The sequence below is a fragment of the Mirounga angustirostris genome, unplaced genomic scaffold, assembly GCF_029215605.1.
Source record: "Mirounga angustirostris isolate CCGP_5_RB_7025 unplaced genomic scaffold, mMirAng1.0.hap1 SCAF_8, whole genome shotgun sequence".
Taxonomy (NCBI): Eukaryota; Metazoa; Chordata; class Mammalia; order Carnivora; family Phocidae; genus Mirounga; species Mirounga angustirostris.
In genome coordinates, this window is record NW_026991716.1 from 106368318 (window position 1) to 106387697 (window position 19380).

The 19380-nt window shown below is 36.3% G+C and overlaps 1 protein-coding gene across 18 annotated transcripts in view; it reads right to left on the bottom strand.

Moving 5' to 3' along the window:
• TRDN (triadin) overlaps positions 1–19380 on the bottom strand; it is a 382659-nt gene that overhangs the window by 271658 nt on the left and 91621 nt on the right. For all 18 annotated transcript variants that reach the window (XR_008505375.2, XM_054505540.2, XM_054505539.2 and 15 more), the window contains exons 6-7: positions 6681–6734; positions 3034–3093 (exon numbers count right to left, since the gene is read on the bottom strand). Coding sequence is in view for 17 of the 18 variants with exons in the window: in XM_054505540.2 (XP_054361515.1) it covers positions 3034–3093; positions 6681–6734 (114 nt within the window). In the remaining variant the exon portion in view is untranslated. The remainder of the gene's footprint in view (positions 1–3033; positions 3094–6680; positions 6735–19380) is intronic.

Consider the following 19380-nt stretch of genomic DNA (forward strand, 5'->3'; position numbering starts at 1 on the left):
TCAACAGGCTGGAAAGATCATCATTTTCCAGCCAGTTCAACAGGCTGGCCTGGACTTGGCTTACCCCACTTACTTCTCTTGCCATCATCTCTTCTTCTACTTCTTCCCTGTCTTTGTTATTTTTAAAGAACTATAGGAATGGGCTAGTTTTCACAATGAATATGAGGTCCTACACATGTACCAGGGAGGAACAGAGAGTTGCTGCTCTTGGACAGGTTGTGCTTGAAACAGATTATAAAATGTGCTGTGTTCCACGGGAGTGCCTCTGGCAATCAAAGTCTTCAGAGGAAGATTTTACTTTAACTCTGGTCATACCTCTCAAATACAGTAAGTTATCTTTGTTTCTAACTTAATTGTCATATACTATAATGAATACCTTTCCAATCTTATTCTGTTTTCCCCCAAATTATCCATTATGCAACGATAATTTCCTATGTATTTCCTATATTCCTAACATAATGTATATATACATACATAAAATAAAAAAGGAAACATATTTGTGTGTGTGTATATACACATGCAATGTATACATATATAGGTTGCCTACATGTATCTCCCCCATAAGAATATAAGTATGTAAATAAAATATTTGTGATTTGTGGCAGGCCAGGCTGACTCAAGATGGCCCGCCCGTGACCTCCACTTTCTGGTATTCATATGCTTATGTCATCTTCTCCCCTTGAATATGGGCTGGCCAATGCATTTGCTGCTAACCAATAATATGTGACTTCCATGATTAGTCTACATCAGATTATCTCTGTTTTACTAGATGATTCTCTGTCTTGTTAAGTTTGATGAAGCCAGCTATATATTAGTGAGACTTATGTGGCAAGGAACTGAGAATGGCTTCCAGCCAACAGTCAGAAAGCATTGAGGCCCTGATTCAACAGGTTTTGAAGAACTGAATCTTGCCAACAATCATGTAAATGAACTTGGAAATTATCCTTCCCCAGTTGATCCTTCAGATGGGACTGTAGTTTTGTCTAATACATTGATTACAGTCTTGTGAGACATCATGAAGCTGAGGACCAAGCTAAGCCATGCCCAGGTTTTTGACCCACAAAAGCTGACATAATAAATGTGTGTTGACTTAAGTTTCTAAATTGTGGTAATTTTTTCACAGCAATAAATAACTAGTACAGTATTAAATAGATATTTTTTGAAGGAATAATTGATGCTTGAAGACCTTTATTTATCTTTGGAAAGAATACTAGACTTTTACTCAGTTCACTTGGGGTTTTGTCTTAGTTTAATTACATACTAGTTATATAATCTGGGAAAATTGTTTTTTCTCCCTGAAGGTCAGTTTCTTCATCTGTTTAGTTAGGCAATTAGGTGAGATGATCTCTAACATCCCTACCAGCTGTAAGATTTCATATATATATATGAATTTATTTTCTTTCAAATCTGTCAAAAAGAAGAGAATCAAATAGAATATAATAATATATATTTAATTATAAATTTCATCTTAAGACTAAATTCATGCTACCTTCCAGGAAACAAAGTCTTAGTTTATAATCCATCTATCTTAATAAAATGATATTTGGTTAGCTCATGAAAAAAAATTTGGTAAAAATATATCTGCCTCAAATATTTAATTATTTTGCATTGTGTAGGTAAACACACTGAATTTTGAAAGTAGATTCCAATGTTTATTTGAGTTAGTCCCTTGAAAACACTCAATTGAGATTTCTAAAATGTACTGGTCACATAAAACCTATATTTTAAAATAGGAAGAGGAAATTTAAATTTAGGAGATAAGATTGAACTCTCAGAATCCATATTTTTTTAACATCAAACAATTGGTAAATAAATTTAGAATAAGAAATTTATAATTTAGTATTTATGTAATCCTCCAAAATACATAACATTACATTGATATTCTAATTGTTTTTGGGGGGGTATATTATTAAGATACTTTTGGTCTTCAATGGCTTAAAATATCAATCAAGATATATGCATTATCCTTTCTTCTTGAAAAAAATAAATCCTGAATTTGAATCTTCTAAAATTAACTCAGAGTGTACTACTGGTCAAAAGCTGTAAACCAACTATGTTGTGCTACTTTCCTATCTCTACAGTAGCAAATTACTACAAACTTAGTTGCTTAACACAATATCCATTTAATATCTCCCGGTTTCCAAAGTTCAAAAGTCTTGGCACAATGTGGCTCAACTAAGTTTTCTGCTTAAGGTTCACAGGTTCACAGGGCTAAAATCAAATTGCCAACAGGGCTGCATTTTTTACTGGAAGCTCTGGGGAAGAGTCAATTTATTCAGCATGTTGACAGAATTCTTTTCACGCTGTCCACGTTCTCCCTTCTATTTTCAAGCCAGCAATGGGGGCAAATCCTTCTCACACTTCAAATCTTTCTTTCTCTTGTGTCACATCTCTACACTTTAAAGATTCATGAGATTACATTGAGTTTACCTGAATAATCCAGGATAATCTCTGTATTTTAGATCAACCTTAAATACTTTGCAAAGTGCTCTTTGCCATGTAATATTACATACCTATGGGGATGACAGCAAGTGGTAAAGGTCTTGGGGTTCCAGATTCTTCCCACCATATGTGGAAAAGCCTTTCGTCTTCCTCTCACATGTTCAGAGGCTCTATTATTTTAAATATTTAGTTTTATTGTTCTTTAAAATATTAAATTTTAAATGTATGACCAAATTAATTTTTATGTAAAGGAAATGCTGAATGCTTATAATCATCCAGCTCTCTGACACCCAAAATATAATCTTTTCAATAAAAATAATTTAGTTATGGAAATAATAAAGGGGGGTGGCACCTAGGTGGCTCATTGGGTAAAGTGTCCAACTAATCTCAGTTCAGGTCTTGATCTCAGCATTATAAGTTCAAACCCTGGGTATGAAAAAAGAAAGAAAGAAAGAGAAAGAAAGAAAGGGAGAGAAGGAGGGAGGGAGGGAGGGAGAGAGAGAGAGAAAGTAAAGAAAGAAAGAAAGAGAAGGAAGGAGGGAGGAAAGAAAAAAAGAAGGGAAGGAAGGAAAGAATAAAGGGAAAAGTTACCTTTTGCCATTATCTTTGTTTCTGGTTTTTCTTTTTTCTCAATTTTTTCCTTGTGAGTTGCTTAAACAGAAAATGTTATATTAGTACATACTTTTAGTGGATTTCAAGACCAAGCTTTCTCTTTACCTCAATTTTTATAGCCATCAAAATCATGAACTATTTTGAGGATCGATGACATTAATAAGCCTGACTTAGAAATAAAAAGATACTAATGTAATAATAACTGTATAAAACCCAATTTAAAAGACTTGGCACTAAGATTTAGAAAGCATTTTGAAAGCTAGTCTCGGGAGCCTGGGTGGCTCAGTTGGTTAAGCGACTGCCTTCAGCTCAGGTCATCATCCTAGAGTCCTGGGATCGAGTCCCACGTCAGGCTCCCTGCTCAGCGAGGAGCCTGCTTCTCCCTCTGACCCTCCCCCCTCTCATGTACTCTCTCTCATTCTCGCTCTCTCAAATAAATAAATAAATCTTTAAAAAAAAAGAAAGAAAGCTAGTCTCATTCTCCTTTTTAAAGTTATTATTCTAAATAGATAAAGTTTTCAGGAAAGACGAACTGAGAGAACAAATTTATAATAATTTGTGAAAAGATGTTATTTTATCAGGAAGAAACATCTCTTTATGATTAATTAAGATAAATATTTAAATCAGAATTAGAGCTTTGATTCATAACAGTGTTTCACAACAAGGATATAATTGACATTTGGGGAAATAATTTCTTACTATAAGGGACTATCTTATGCATTAAAAAAATGCTTAGGATCTCGGGGCGCCTGGGTGGCTCAGTGGTTGGGCGTCTGCCTTCAGCTCAGGTCATGATCCCAAGGTCCTGGGATCGAGCCCTGCATCGGACCCCCTGCTCTGCGGGAACCCTGCTTCTCCCTCTCCCACTCCCCCTGCCTGTGTTCCCTCTCTCGCTGTGTCTCTCTCTGTCAAATAAATAAAATCTTTTAAAAAAAAAATACTTAGGATCTCTCGTCCCTGCTTTACCAAATGTCCTTCACTCTAATGAAAGTTTTTCTAAATAATCAATCCCTAAGAAATAGCATCTTTGGTAGAGAACAACCAATGAAGTATAACGTAATCACAAATGATTACTGATCGAGTGCAGCTTCTTAATTGAATAGTATTTGACATGATACCTGAAACAGTATACCTTCTCATCGTTATGTAATAAATTAATAAATCAATATGAATTTATTTCACTAACTTCTATTAAGTAAAGGAGCCCTGAGACATACAGAAGCACGTGCAGGTTAGCCAATGTTCAAATGTATTAAACTGTGTGTGGTTTGGTAGTTTCCCAAACCACCATATATTTTTCAACATTTATGTATTATTTATTGGAGAATAATGGGAATTAAAGCAATTATAGAAAATTAAATGAAAAAATAAAATATTTAATTAAACAGTTGGGTTAAGGAAAGAGTCAAATTATTAGAGTAAAAAATTAGACTCCCAATTATTTCCATTTCTCCAACTATATAATAAGAACATTAATGTCCATCAGCTTTACTTGTATTATAAAAGAAAAAAATGTGCCTGAATATGTATTTAACAAACTAGTCTTTTAAAATACAGGTGATGAATAGTTTCCCAGAATCTTGGAGAGATAAGGCAAACCTCATAGAAAGCTTAAAGCACAATGCTCTGTTGAAGGCCAAGTAACCTTGGCATTTGCAGGGCTCATGAAAAAGCAGGTGCCCATACCCCCTCACCCCCACCAGGGTGTCAGTCTCTCAACCTCTCAGCCTGCCCCACCACCATCTCCACTACCATTTGGGGTTATTGGTGATAGCTTGGACAATGTTAGCTGAAGGAGCACTATGCCAAGCTAAGAAAGGCACAATTCACACAAGGTCATGGGGTTGCAGTATAATAACTTTATAAAAAGCAAACTCCTTTAATTGGTATACAACGAATCAAAGAACACTTAGAATAAAGCATTTTGTTCTGCTTTCCAATTTGAAAATTTCCCGTAACATTTATAATTTAGGGGCAACAAATTCTTAACCACGTATTAACAAAAAATATTTAGCCACTGTGAAAGTTGAAAAACATCATGAGAAATATCAGATTATTTCATTTCGTCAGAGTACAGAGAACCTGATGCCAATAATTCTGCATAACTTAATAGCAGAAGGGAAACAGACACCTGTTTCTAGAACAAAGAATGTGGCTGTATTGAAATCCGTGGATATGGTCCCATAGTGTAATGGTTAGCACTCTGGACTCTGAAATCCGTGGATATTATTACTAAGTAAACGTTAATAAAGCAACAACTATTTAATTCAAAATTTTAAATGTGAGTATAGAATAAAGAAGATTGAAACATGTTTCAACTGATCTGATTCCTAAAATATTATAAAACATTCCAGCTAAGTGGAATGTTCCACAGAAGATAGCTCAGCAGGGTATGCATATTGTGGACATATAAATCAGCTGAAATCTAGCACAAATATCCTAAACATTATCCACTCTAAAAAGCAAAAAAAATAGAATTTTCATAACATACATTGAAATGGATTTTTGATGAATTAAAGTTAAATGTGAAATATGAAACTGATTTTAAAAACTTGAGGAAATATTAGTAACTATTTAGTTAATCTTCGAATGAAAATTCAAAAGCAGAAACACCAAAAGAAAATATCAACATATCTAGCCACATAAAAATTCAAGACTCTAAACACAAACACAGGCATGCATACACACAAAAATGCACTCACACATGTCTATGCACACAGACAGAAACCCTAACTTTAACTACAAAACCTGAGAAAAATACCTGAAAAAGTGACAGACCAGGAAAATATACCCAAATGACATGCACAAATATTATCAGGAGAAATGGGTAATGAGTGTGAACAGTTAAATAAGAAATATACATCACTAAAAATCATATTTAAAAACTTCAATCTATAAATAATAAGCAGTTTAAATATATCATGGAAGAAAATATCTCCATTTAAATACCACGAAGCTTTTTTTAAAAAAAAATTAGGAAAATATCCACTTACTGATACAGAAAGATCTCTAAGGTATATTATTAAATTACAAAAGCCAAAATATTAGGACACATTAAATTTTGTGTAAAAAAACAGGCAGAAACAGTAATCTATATTATCTTATGAATGCATATTGAGGCTCTGAAAGATGCACATAAAACTCATAAAAGTGGTTTATTGTGTGTATGTGTGGGTAGGATGGAATGGGATCTGGGAGGCTGGGAATAGGCAGAAGGAAGCTTTTCACAATGTCTCTGTATTTGTTAAACAAGGAGTCTGCATTGCGGATTCTAAACAAATACATACAAATTAAATTTTTTAAAAAATTCCAGTCCTATAGGTAATAAAAGAATGCAAGTTAAAATAAGGAAGTATACTTTCTTACCTATCAAATGGACAAATATTTTGTGAAATAATATCCTAATTGTTGGCTAAGGCAGTCTCACAACTGCCAGGAGAAAAATAGATACATTTCTAGAGAGTAAATTGGTAACAGGGTTTGAGTCTCAACCTAGAAATTACTCTTTATAGATTCAATTCTAAGGAAAATATCATAATATAATTTTTAAAAATCCGGTGTAAAAAAGAAGACTTCAAAGGGGGGAGGGGCCAATGTGTAAGAACAGAGTAAGAATAACTCCATACCTTTCTTTTCAGATTTTTCTTTTTCTTTTACTTTTTCTTTTTCTCGGTGTGCAACTGGAAAGAAACAGATAATACTTTTTCACTTAAATAAAGGGAATAAATAATGAAATGTTTGCATAGCAATTTTTGATGTCAAAAGGTTATCTGCTGCTTTTGAAAATCTTTTTTAACTGGAATGAGGTTTTACATAGTTAGATGTTTAAATATTAAGGTAACTATAAATTTTTTATTTCTACTTTCATTTCATATCCAAGCACAAACTTGTACCAAAACTAGGTCTGATTGCAAAGGTAACAATACACCTCAGCTTCTGCAAACCTTTAACTTCAATATCATGTAGTAGAAAACTTTAAAAATTTATCACGCTATATGCCAAAGAAGCCCAGCTCAACCCTGGAGAAACATCAAAATATAAAGACAGAAATACAGAGAAATAATTTTCTGAATCTGATGCAAAATATACATAAATTGTACGTGTTACTCTTCTACAGAAACATTCACACTGAAATTTTTTGAAAATATACTGGCATGAGACTAGAACAACACCAAATCCTTTTAAAGAAAACTAAATTTAATTTACTATGAGCTGTGATTCAATTAATTAATGCTGTAGGGCTCAAATTTAAGTCAAAATCTTTCTCCACAATTTAGTCGTAACTCTTATTAATAGCATGTCCAACTGTCAGACTAGAAACAAGGGAGTCATCCAGGATTCATCTTTCATTTTCCACTTTTGTTCATTTGCCAACCTCTTTCAATCTACCTTTCAATGTTCTTCTTACATATCTTTTTTTTTATCCAATATTACATTCTTCACCTGTCATTTATTTACACAAAAATAAAGAAAGCACATATGTGCTAAAGATTGCCAGGCAAGACAGACTCTATCCCTGTCATTGTGATGTCAACAAGCTGATGAATAATGGAAGTTAGACAAACAACTGCAAAGGTAGTTAATGACACTTAGTATAATTGCCATGAAGAAAATAATCAGGTGGCATTCAGAGACCTACACTAGTCTGTGTATTTAGGGAATGTCCTTGGTAGAAGTGACATTTAAAGATGTGAAAGGTGAGAAGAAATTAATCTAGTAAGGGAATGGGAAAGTAAAAGAGAAAGAGACCATTCTAAAATTTGGAGCAGAATGCCCTTCTTGCTATATTATTATTGCAAATATTATTATAATAATATTCTAACTATTCTCTTGAACCTTTAGATTGAGATTTTTCTCTCTCAGAGTAACCTTTCTAACAGGAAAATCCGATTGTACTATTGACCTGTTACATATATTAGGATCTCCCTCATGGCCTAGCATGGTATCTATTACATAGTAGGTGCTATATGAAATCTAAAAATATTTTGTTGCTTTAATGATTTGGTATTTGCTCATCAATGCAATCTTATCTCCATGAATTTCCCCTTGAACTTTACATTGCAGTTATAGCAAAATGATTGTAGCTTCAAACGCACACCATGTACCCTCCTTTCTCCCTGCCTGTGCCTTCTACCTAGAATTCCTACTCCCACACTTCCCCTTGTCAATGCGCCCTTTCACTCCTGACTCACTTGCCTCCTCCACTGTGAAATGTTCTTTGATCTCTACTTATTTCATACACCAACAGGACCATGTGCATAATTCCATTTCAACAATTAAATAATGATACTGCCATTGTTCTTATATTTGACTTCCTAGTAGGTGAAATCTCTTTAAAGACTACACCATGGGGGCACCTGGGTGGCTCAGTCAGTAAGCGGCTGCTTTCAGCTCAGGTCATGATCCCAGGACCCTGGGATCGAGCCCCGCGTCAGGCTCCCTGCTCCATGGGAAGCCTGCTTCTCCCTCTCCCACTCCCCCTGCTTGTGTTCCCTCTCTCGCTGTGTATCTCTCTGTCAAGTAAATAAAATCTTTAAAAAAAAAAAAAAAAAAGACTACACCATGTTATTTTATTTTTGTATCCCTGGCTCATCACATGATGTCTGCCCCATAGTGGAGTTTTAATAGATTTTTCTTTGAGGGAACCAAATTTTAAAATATTATAAGAAAAACTACTTTCATCTTCCAATACAATTCTATTTATTAACGATATGGTGTAGATATTATAAGCACTGCTTGCTTCTGGCCATTAAAAATTTTACAATTTATCAAAATTTCTTAAATAATTAAATCCCAGTGAGAAACAGAAGAAAAAAATACACCTTAGAACATCTAGGCATCATTTTTCCTTACGTTTAATAGTCCTTTTAGCTGCTTCTGAGTTACTAAGCTCAATATAAATATCTCACAAAATAGACAGAGGACATCAGCATTCACACATGACCACAAGCAGCTTATTTTGGTTCTTTTGGATCACTATTAATTAAGCTAAAAACCAAAGGAGAATCTTGGCAAAAACAAAGCCTCTTTTAAAAGTTCTCTAGGGGGAACCAAGTTTGCATGAGATAAGCTGTGCTTTTGGAACCTGATTGGCAGGATCCCCAGGAGAACACCTAATCTATGTCTCTGCTTCTGTGAGGGACCAGACCTCACCCACCTCGGGCAGCTGGCTGTCCATTCCACTAAAGGATTTTCTGGCTGACGTGTGCATAGGCATAAATGTAGGAATTAATACAAAATCAAAAGAGCAAGGGGGCTGAATTCAAACTCAAATTAGCATATTAATGCCTCATTCCTGTTACCCTGGGGGAAAATCTGGTTCCTCACAGTCTAAGTTTTGATTTACAGACACAATCCTGTATGCTGGAATTTCATTATCCCACTCAGAAATGGTACCATAACACTGCTCAGTGGAACAGCTGGACCCATGTGCTCTAGGGAGCTGTTCAAAATGGCAGACGGCCACTAGTGCTTCTTGGATGAAAACTTCAAACTTCGGCAAGACAGAGCTCAGACACCAAGTTTTAAATTCGTTTATCAAAACAATGCAACCATCAGTAACTGCCTTAATAATCACGTTAAAATAAAATAAAAAAAAAAGAATTTGCCACAACTGCATTTGCTAGTGTACCTCCTCTTTGCATAGAAACTATACCCAGAAGTTTTCATATGGAAGAAGAAAAAAGTCCCTTCCTTCTCATCAGCTGTTTGGCAAGTTACATCTTAGCTAGGACACTTTTAGCTCAGGACAAAATAAGCCTGTTGCACCTGCTGGAGCTTAATTTGTTTGTCATCCTTATTTACAAGAAACAAAAGTCCCTTCGGTATACTGATAATTAAAAACAAATGGAATCCACCAGTTGGAATGGCCCTGATGCTTGGCATCGGAGTTGGCATGGCCCTGCTGTTCCTGCACTTGCCCAGACTCTGACCTTTCCCTGACCAGAACATTCAGCTCAACTTAACTCTGCTGCAGTCTCTGGCCCACCCCATGTGGTCCCTCTCCAGTACTCTGCAAGCTGTGCTCTGTGCTTTTACAGAGCTTGGCCCTGGCAACCTGCCAAACAGTCCCTGTGTCCTTTTCTGAATGTACCAGAGGTCCTAGTGCACCTGATCCTGAGGTTCTTATCAGGCAAACCTTCCCTAGGGGCCAAGCAGTAGGCATTCAGGGGACGTTGGTTGAGTTCTTTGCTGATCTCTCTGTTCTTAGCTGGAAAAAGTCAAAAGTTTGGTGTCAAAATTTTTTCAGTTTTAATTTGCGGAGGCTTTAGCCAACACTAAACAAAATGTCAGATGTCGTGGGGCGCCTGGGTGGCTCAGTCGTTAAGCGTCTGTCTGTGGCTCAGGTCATGATCCCAGGGTCCTGGAATCAAGTCCCACATTGGGCTCCCTGCTCAGCAGGGAGCCTCCTTCTCCCTCTCCCACTCCCTCTGCTTGTGTTCTCTCTCTCGCTGTCTCTCTCTCTGTCAAATAAATAAACAAAATCTTTAAAAAAATCTCAGCTGTCTCTTGGTTAGTATGCATGTCTCTGTATGTTTTTATTTATTTATTTTTGTAACTATCTATAGAATTTCCATTCTGTGCTAAGGCAAGATGATCTACACATTCTAAATGATAATGATGAACTCAATAGGAAAGCACTCTTGAGTAGAGAGACTGTCAAAGATTATGTTATTCATTCTTCCTAAAGGATTATTTTATCACTTTTTTATTTAAAATAAGCACACAATTTTAGAGCTGGTAAGAACCTAAGAGATCCATTAGCCTGAACTTCTTTGTCCCTGGATAAGAAAACACTGCCTCAAAAGAGTCTACAGCAGAGAAGAGTAAGAATATCATGATCAGATTGCCAAACTAGTACTCTTCCTCCAAAACTATGCTACCTTGTCCAGGCAGATCCTGTGCAGCCTAGAAACTTCTGAGCCAAAGTGTGCTGGCTGGATTCTCCAAACATGTTATCCACAATCCATCCTGCAATAATATACACACTTCTTTTTCACAATAAAACTACATTTGTTTATGTATTAAAATGCAGACTAGGCAAATTACCCAAAGATACAAAGCTCATCTGATATATGCTCCAGATTGCAAAGTATATATTTAAGTTCCAAAATATTATTTTTACTTTCAAATCTGATTGAATTGTGTGGGTAATTTCCCCTTCAACTGGGGCTCCGTAGCTACATCAGAACTATAATCAGTTCCTCAAAAGTGAGCAATCACAATGGAGGTGATGCATAGCTTTGTGAGGAGCTTTCTTGCCTCCCACTTTCCAGGTTTATCTTTCACAGCTGCCAGAGAGACAAAGAAAATATATTTGGTACTTTAAAGAGTCAATTAAGTATGGCGGAGAGAAGGCAAAAGTAAAAGTTTATACAATACAGGCTGACTAAATTAGTTTGTGGTCTTTGAGAGCATTTTTATAAGGGGCTCCAGGATCTTTAGATACATTTTAATGTCCTGTCCTCTTTAGCTTTTGATCGTCATCTTCAGCAAAATCCTTTGCCAGCCTATGATTCCAGTCCTATAATGGTTTCCCAGAAACTACCCTAAACCAGTCAATCAGGACTATTATTCTAAATTACCCTTTTAAAAAATCTTCTTCTGACTCATGTGAGACTGTTATGCACTGAATTGCATAGTCTCAAAAGATGTGTTGAAGTCCTAATCTCCAGTACCTCAGAAAAAGACCTTAGTTGGAAATAGTCTTTAAGAGGTAATCAGGTTAAAATGAAGTCATTACAGTGGTCTTTAATTCAATATGACTGGAGTCCTTATGAAAAGGGGAAATTTGGACACAGAGACTGATATGCACATAGGGAAGAAACAGAGATGCAAGGAGAACACCATTTGAAGGCAGAGATTGGAGTGGTTCATCTACAAGCCAAAGATTGCCAGCCAACCACCAGGAGGTAGGATAAGCATGGAATAGATTCTCCTTTACAGCTTTTTGAGGTAATCAATCCTGCTGAAATCTTGACGTTGTAGACAATATATAAGCACTATATTTTTCAACTGATGGTAGCAAATAAACTTAATCAACCTCTGTAACTGTGAGACAATAAATTTCTGTTATTTTAAGCCATCCAGTTTTGATACTTTGTTACCGGAGCCCTAGGAAACGAGTACCAATACTAATCATTCAGGTTCTCTTGTGCTCTTCTAACCAAGTTCTCACCTGGTTCCTTGAAGACTGACGCTTGACCTAGGTCTTATGTCTTCCATTTTAGGTTCCAGAGTGCACATCTAAATCTTAAGCCATCTATTCCTCTAAAGCCTTACCAGAAAACTGCAGTCAGACCTACTCAGCAACTGAGGCAGCCAGTTGTCTCCTCCAGGATCTCTGTTTGTGGACTACTCACATGATGGTATAATTGTGTGTTTGCTGTTTTAGATCTCTCATTGGACTAGGTCTTATTCATTATTGAATTTTTAGTGCCCAGTATGGTGTTTGGCACAAATTAAGTACTGTGAATACCTTAACGTGTATTGTTGCCTAATGGCTATGACCAGTTTTTTCCATCTAAAATAGCTGCCTGTGAGGATAACCCCGTTTCCACTGACTGGTCCACTTTGATGTTGACCACATGCCATTAATCAGCATACACTTCTGCCATGTGAACTTCTTCCCCACTCCTAGGGTCAGTTCTTCACCTGAACACTAAGCAATTCAGGTTGATGTAGCAAATACCTATTGTTTTGAATGCCTAAAAAAACTCTCCTTTTGTCTAGGAGCCATCTTGGATAAAGTTCTCCCATCTAGTTATACGTTTACCAACCAGGTTGCAGTCTCTTCTTGTTTATTCTAGGAGTAAATTGACATGTTTAATAGTTAAATAAAAGCCTAAGTGTTATCTGAAAAATAACAATAAAATTTGCAATTGCAAAAAAACCCAAGGCAATATGCAATAAATAAAACTAAATGGAAGAAAATAAAATATATATTAGTATTTATCTTTGGATAATTGGCTGTGGTTGTTTTTCTTTCTTTTTTGCATTTTCCAAATTGTCCAAATTAATCTGTATTACTTTAATCTATATTATTATGTTATAAATTTTATTGTGTTTCCTAATTACATGTTACAGATTGTCTTTGTTTTAATATGGAGCTTACTATTAAATTCTTCAATTGTTGCTGACCGAATAAATTTGACATTACAATAGCCCAATTAAAGCTGAATAATTATATATATTTGAAAATAAACATAGAAATGTCCAAGGAAAAAATTGTCAATAGGAGCCAAGTAGAGATTAACAAAATAGGGACATAAATGCTTCATTAGTTAGTTCATTCATTATTTCAATGTTTATTGAATGTGTTTCATGTGTTGAATACTTTGCTGGATGTTAGAGTCATTTTTAATTTGATATAAGCACACAAATTCAGAGCTGGTAGGAATCTGAAAGACCATTGAGCTCACATCTCTTTGTTTATAAATAAGAAAACACAGAATCACAAGAGGAAATGCCAAAAAATGACCTAGAACATACATGAAGACACACATAGTTCCTGCCTTGATGGTCCATCTGAGAGTCAAAGAAATGAGCAGGAGACATGCCCAGTGACTCCACAAGAAGGGCCTGCTGGCCAAAGAGAAGTGTGCATACAGAAGCACAGAGCTGTGAGATGGCACTGGAGCCTGCTTAGGACTGTTCAACAGCGCAGCTGCCTAAGACACAGGCACTGTGGGTAGGTCTGCGCTGTCCTGGTGGGGGCAGCAGGTGCCAAGTTGAGAATTGAGGGGGTTGAGGAGGAGGTTCAGAGTAGGAAGTTATGTGGAAAAGCACACAAAGCTGGACATTTCTGTGGCTATCACTGATCATATGAGGAGAGTCTTCTACGCCATGGTAGAAAATATGGCTTTCATCTCTAAGGCACTGTGATGACAACAGTTGGTTTGAAGCCTGTGAGTGTCATGATCAGCATGAACTTAAGGGGTAATTCAGAGAAATCAGCTAAGAAACGATTGTCTTAGGAGCACCTGGGTGGCTCAGTCAATTGAGCGGCTGGTGCTTGATCTCAGTGCAGGTCCAGATCTCAGGCTCATGAGTTCAGGCCCCATGTTGGGCTCCATGCTGGGCATGGACCCTACTTAATGAAAAGAAAGAAGGAAGGAAGGAAGGAAGGAAGGAAGGAAGGAAGGAAGGAAGGAAGGAAGAAGGAAGGGAAGGAGGGAGGGAGAGAGGGGGGGAGGGAAAGAGGGATGGAGAAAGGAAAGGAAGGACTGTCCTAATCTAACTGAGAAATGATTGTGGAGGAGATAGCAGTGGAAGAGGTGAGAATAGGATAAATTATAGTAAAGAGGGAGTATGACAAGGGACTGAACAGGACCGCTCTTTGTGTTTAAAGAGTTCAAAATGTCTATGGCAGGACTGTCACTCAAATACCTTCTGAAATGAGTCATATTAAATGTCCACTACAGGAGTGATAAGAGTGGTGAAGACTATGGTAAACAGTAGGTGCAGGACCCACCTAAAGACATCCACTTGTACATTATTTTAAAATACAGCCTGGTCACTGGAAACTGCTGTGGATTGTACCATGAGTTTAATTGACAGCGATTCTAACCCTGGTTAATCATTTGAAAGCATTTGAATCATTAGAAGAGCTTGACTAAAACCCCGGCCTCACCTCCCCAAAAACATTAATGGTCCCAGAATGGAGTCTGCAATGGCTATATATATATTTTTTAAACTATCCAGATGACTCTAAAGTCCATCAAGTCCATACCACCCCTGGCAATAATGACCCTTCCTTCTGCAGCTTGAATAGCCTGGGCGGATAGGATATCTATTATTGTGACCAATAATACAGAGGGATGAAGACATTCTGTGCAGTAGAACTTAACATGGGCTTCAAATACACTGAGTGAAAGAAGTCTGTTAGCTATCTGTGTTAAGTCAGATGACAGTTGTGTAGGAGGGTCCAGAGACTTTTCACGCTCTACTTCTTCAGTCTTTTCAAATATCAAAATTAATTAACCACTTGGGCTCCTAAATTAATCAATGTTTTAAATGAAATGTGAAGAGATTATCCAATATAAAAATACTTGAGGTATTCAGGTCATTCTCAAGTTTTTGATTTAAGGTACATGCACACTGAATATGAATTTTTAATGAGTTTATGTTATAATATCTTAAGAAAATTATGGCACTGTCTTGGCCACACATAAATGTTATCCTACTTCTAATATGACTAAACTCTTCACATATCCTCATCAGGAAAAAAACAAAAAGAAACAAATGAACAAATACCTGGCTTACTAAAATAAACCAAAAATAATGGAATGAAACCTGAATACTTCCTCCAAACCTGAATTCCCTAACAATAATTTTACACCTTACTTTTGCTATGCTGATGGCTAAAGTTTTATAAAAACTCTTATGACAATGTTGCTATAGTAAATTTGGTAAATTTTGCCATTCTGTGATTCCTACCTTTAAATACTTATATTTTGTACTTGGCTATCTCTGTCCTTTCTAGTATCTGACTAGTGCGTACTCTTGTTAAAGAGTAGCTCGGTGGGGTGGTTTAAATAACAACCCCTAAAAATGCCTCCATGTCTTAATCCCTGGAACTGTGAATGTTACCATACATGGCAAAAAAGGATTTAGCAATGTGATTAAATCAAGGATCTTGAGACAGGGAGATTATCTTAGATTATCTAGGTGAGCCCTAAATGCAACCCCCTATATCCTTATAATAGGGAGTCAGAGGAAGATTTGAAGACAGAGAGAAGTCACTGTGACTACAGCGGCAGAGATTGGAGTGATGCAACCACAAACCAAGTATAGCAGCCCCGGAAGCTGGAAGAGGCAAGGAACAGATCCTCTCCTAGAGCCCTTGAAGTAGTTTGGCCCTGATGACAACTTGATTTGGACCCAGTGAAACTGATTTTAGATTTCTGGCCTCTAGAACTGTAAGATAATAAATTTCTATTGTTTCAAGACACCACATTTTTGGCAATTTGTTACAGCAGCCACAGGAAACTAATACACCCATTTGGCATTTCTACCAAAAGAATGAGTACTGTCAGGTCTCATTTCTCATTTTGTTAAGTGTAGCAATAATGGTGAGGAGACCTAGAGGTGGATCCAGTTTATTAAGTACATGATGCCTGCTATGCAGGGAGACCATCAAGCAAGGCAAGTTCAGGCTCTGTGGAAGTACAAGCAGATCAGTGAAGTTGATCAGCAGATTACAAGGTCCCAACCATGGGGCGTCAGAGAAAAATTCAAGATCCTCCAGCTGTGAGAAAATTCTAGTACAGACCCTTAGACACAATGGAGCCAAAAAGAAGAAAGAAAATGGGAAGGCGGGGATAGTGGGAAAGCCACGTGTTCTTAAATTAGAGAAATCTGAGATTAGCGTTATTAAGCATACAACTTAATAAACACATGAGATATTGAGAAAAATCATTAAGTTCAGATAAACCTCAGTATTCTTAGTTTTAAGTGGGTTTGTAGCTACCATGTTGGACTCTTCCATGAAGATTAAGTAAAACATTAGAAAGCATAGATTAAGTACAGTATTTGTTTCTTAGTAGATAAATGCTTGTATAAGATTTTTTAGGAAGGGAAGCAGAAATACAGGGGTGAAGTGGCAAAGAAGTTAGTTTAGTGTTGTGTTACAGAATCTTGGGATGACAAATATTAAGTTCCTTCAGTCTATGATCAGATGGATATCAAATGGTCCCAAATATAAGATGAGAAATAACGCAGATAAGAAATCTGCAAGAGATTGTCACTGACCTAATCAGTAGTGATTAAGAGGATTAGTTAATTGACTGATAGTTACTGTTGAAATTAAAATTTGCCAAGAATTCTTTGAATAATTTCATATATGCATTTCATAATCATTTAATCTTCACAACTGTATTATACCCATATTACATATGAGAAAATAGAGGCAACAAAAATGAATTAACTTGTCCAAGGTTACACAGGCAGTAGTTCCTAAATTTGGATTCTGACTCAGATTAATTCAAGTTAATTCAAGACATTTCTAAAAGTAGGAAAAAATAATGGTGACATCCTTTTTTGTCAAAATCATATACTGTGCTCCTGGCTTCTTATTGGATAAACATGTCTGAGTGTTTACCATGAGCCAGGGAAATGGTCTTTAACAATCATGACTCGGACCTTTAACTTATGACAAATAGCACTAGTTTCTATAATTCCCTACAATGAATGTATATCTTTTCTTTTAAGGCCTATGTGTACATAGTTATTTGTACCTATGAAGGATATCCAAACTGTGGACTACCAGATGAGACTGACCAATATTTCTTGTCATTTGTCATGTGGCTCTGCATTCCACAATGATCATCCCTTCACCTGAATTACTCATGGGCTGTGGTCTCTAGACTGCCTTATTCATCTCCATCTGGAAATTAGTTCTTAGAGGTTAGACAGAAATATATTCTAAAATATTTGGCTTTAAATATGAGTGTATTCTGCAAGATCATTTGACCTATAAAATCTTCCATTAGAAACCATCCCCTTGGAATGGAATCAGCATTCTTCAAGCTAACTTCTGCCACAACAAAATACTCAGTGCCTACAACTCCTCTGGCATGATGGAATTCCACCTGCCCATCAGGGCCATTTATATTAGCAAAAATTTGGTGAACAGCATCTTCGGTAATCCAAGAAAAGTTAAACTGTGGTTGTAAGTTTCTTTTTTTTTTTTTTTTTTTTTTTTTTTTTTTTTTTAAGATTTTATTTATTTGCCAGAGAGAGAATGAGAGACAGAGAGCATGAGAGGGAGGAGGGTCAGAGGGAGAAGCAGCCTCCCCGCCGAGCAGGGAGCCCGATGTGGGACTCGATCCAGGGACTCCAGGATCATGACCTGAGCTGAAGGCAGTCGCTTAACCAACTGAGCCACCCAGGCGCCCTGTAAGTTTCTTTTAAACAAATGGAATAGTCCACTGAATTACTATATTAATTCAATATAAGGTCACAAGTGCAGAAATTACTGTGATCATATGTATAAAATAAATTACAACTTATTTTAAGTAGGAAAAAAACCCCAAGGTTAATTAAAATGTAGACATTAACTAACATGTCAGAGTTTATGCCTTAAAATCAAAATAAGTACTTATTGCCAGATTAAGAATTAAAGGTTTGCTCCTCAGTTCCATGAAACTGGTGCATTTTCCCTAAGAAAAATATCTGACAAATTAAACAGGGAAAAAATAGGAACAAAAGTTACCTTAGCTTCATGAATTAAAATCATCTCAATAAGGTGGATAATTATAAAAGTTATGAAAAGAAGTGGGGATCGAAACCAATTCATTGACACTTTAAAAATGAATTAGATAGCATATTTATACAGAATGATTTTGGAAATGTATGTTCTCTGGGACTACATATGCTACGGTTTTCTGTATTCCATTTGATGAGTAGATCATCTACATGTAGAGTTCCAGGGCTTTCCAAAAGTCTTCACACTCCTAAAACCTTTTTGAATACCATATAAATCCCTTACAGGAGAAAAAAAGAGAGACAAAGAGAGACAATAGGGTGTGATCTAGCTTCTATCACTACCAACATTTTTATCTCCCCCAGCTTCACCAGTACTCACCAGCTTTTTTTTTTTCTTATTTTTATTTTTTTGCCAGCTTTTTAGACTCAGATATTTGCTGGCATGTCTATAACCATCACAGGCTATTAGTACCTTGGATATATTGTGTCTTTTCTTATAAGAGTTCAGATATTTTGGTAAAAAAGTAAATTCCTAACTACCTATCATATATAACCATAACTGATACGAAATGTGGCATATAGAAAACATATTTATCTACAGATGTGAATAGTTATAAAACCACATTTATTTTCACTGAACTACCTGGAAATAAAAAGCAGGCATTATTCTACCTGGTTGAGGAAAACCAAGCAGTAAAATGGACTCTTCCATTCATACTGACACAGAAAAAATACAGAAAGAAAAAACTACCTTGAAAGCCTATTTAAGTCTTCAACAGTTGAAGCTCCGTTTTCTCTTTCTTAAGAAATATTCACTTTCCAAAATACATTTGGTCTATTCGGGGAATCTATTCAGGTACTAATCTCTAACCCAGGCTTTGAGAAATTTATTTTAAACTGCAGCCAAATTCACTGTTTTAATTATGCAAGACTCACTAGTTTAATAAGTCCACTCTACAGCCCACTGCTCAAAGTCTTTAACAGCAGGATTCTAATAGAGCCAGGTCCAAAATGTAAATGGTGCCATCTGCATCACCATATCCACTCCAGCAGCACTGCTATTAAATTAACAGTACAGTCTGCAAGATAAAACAGCAGAGACTCCAGTCATGTGGAACC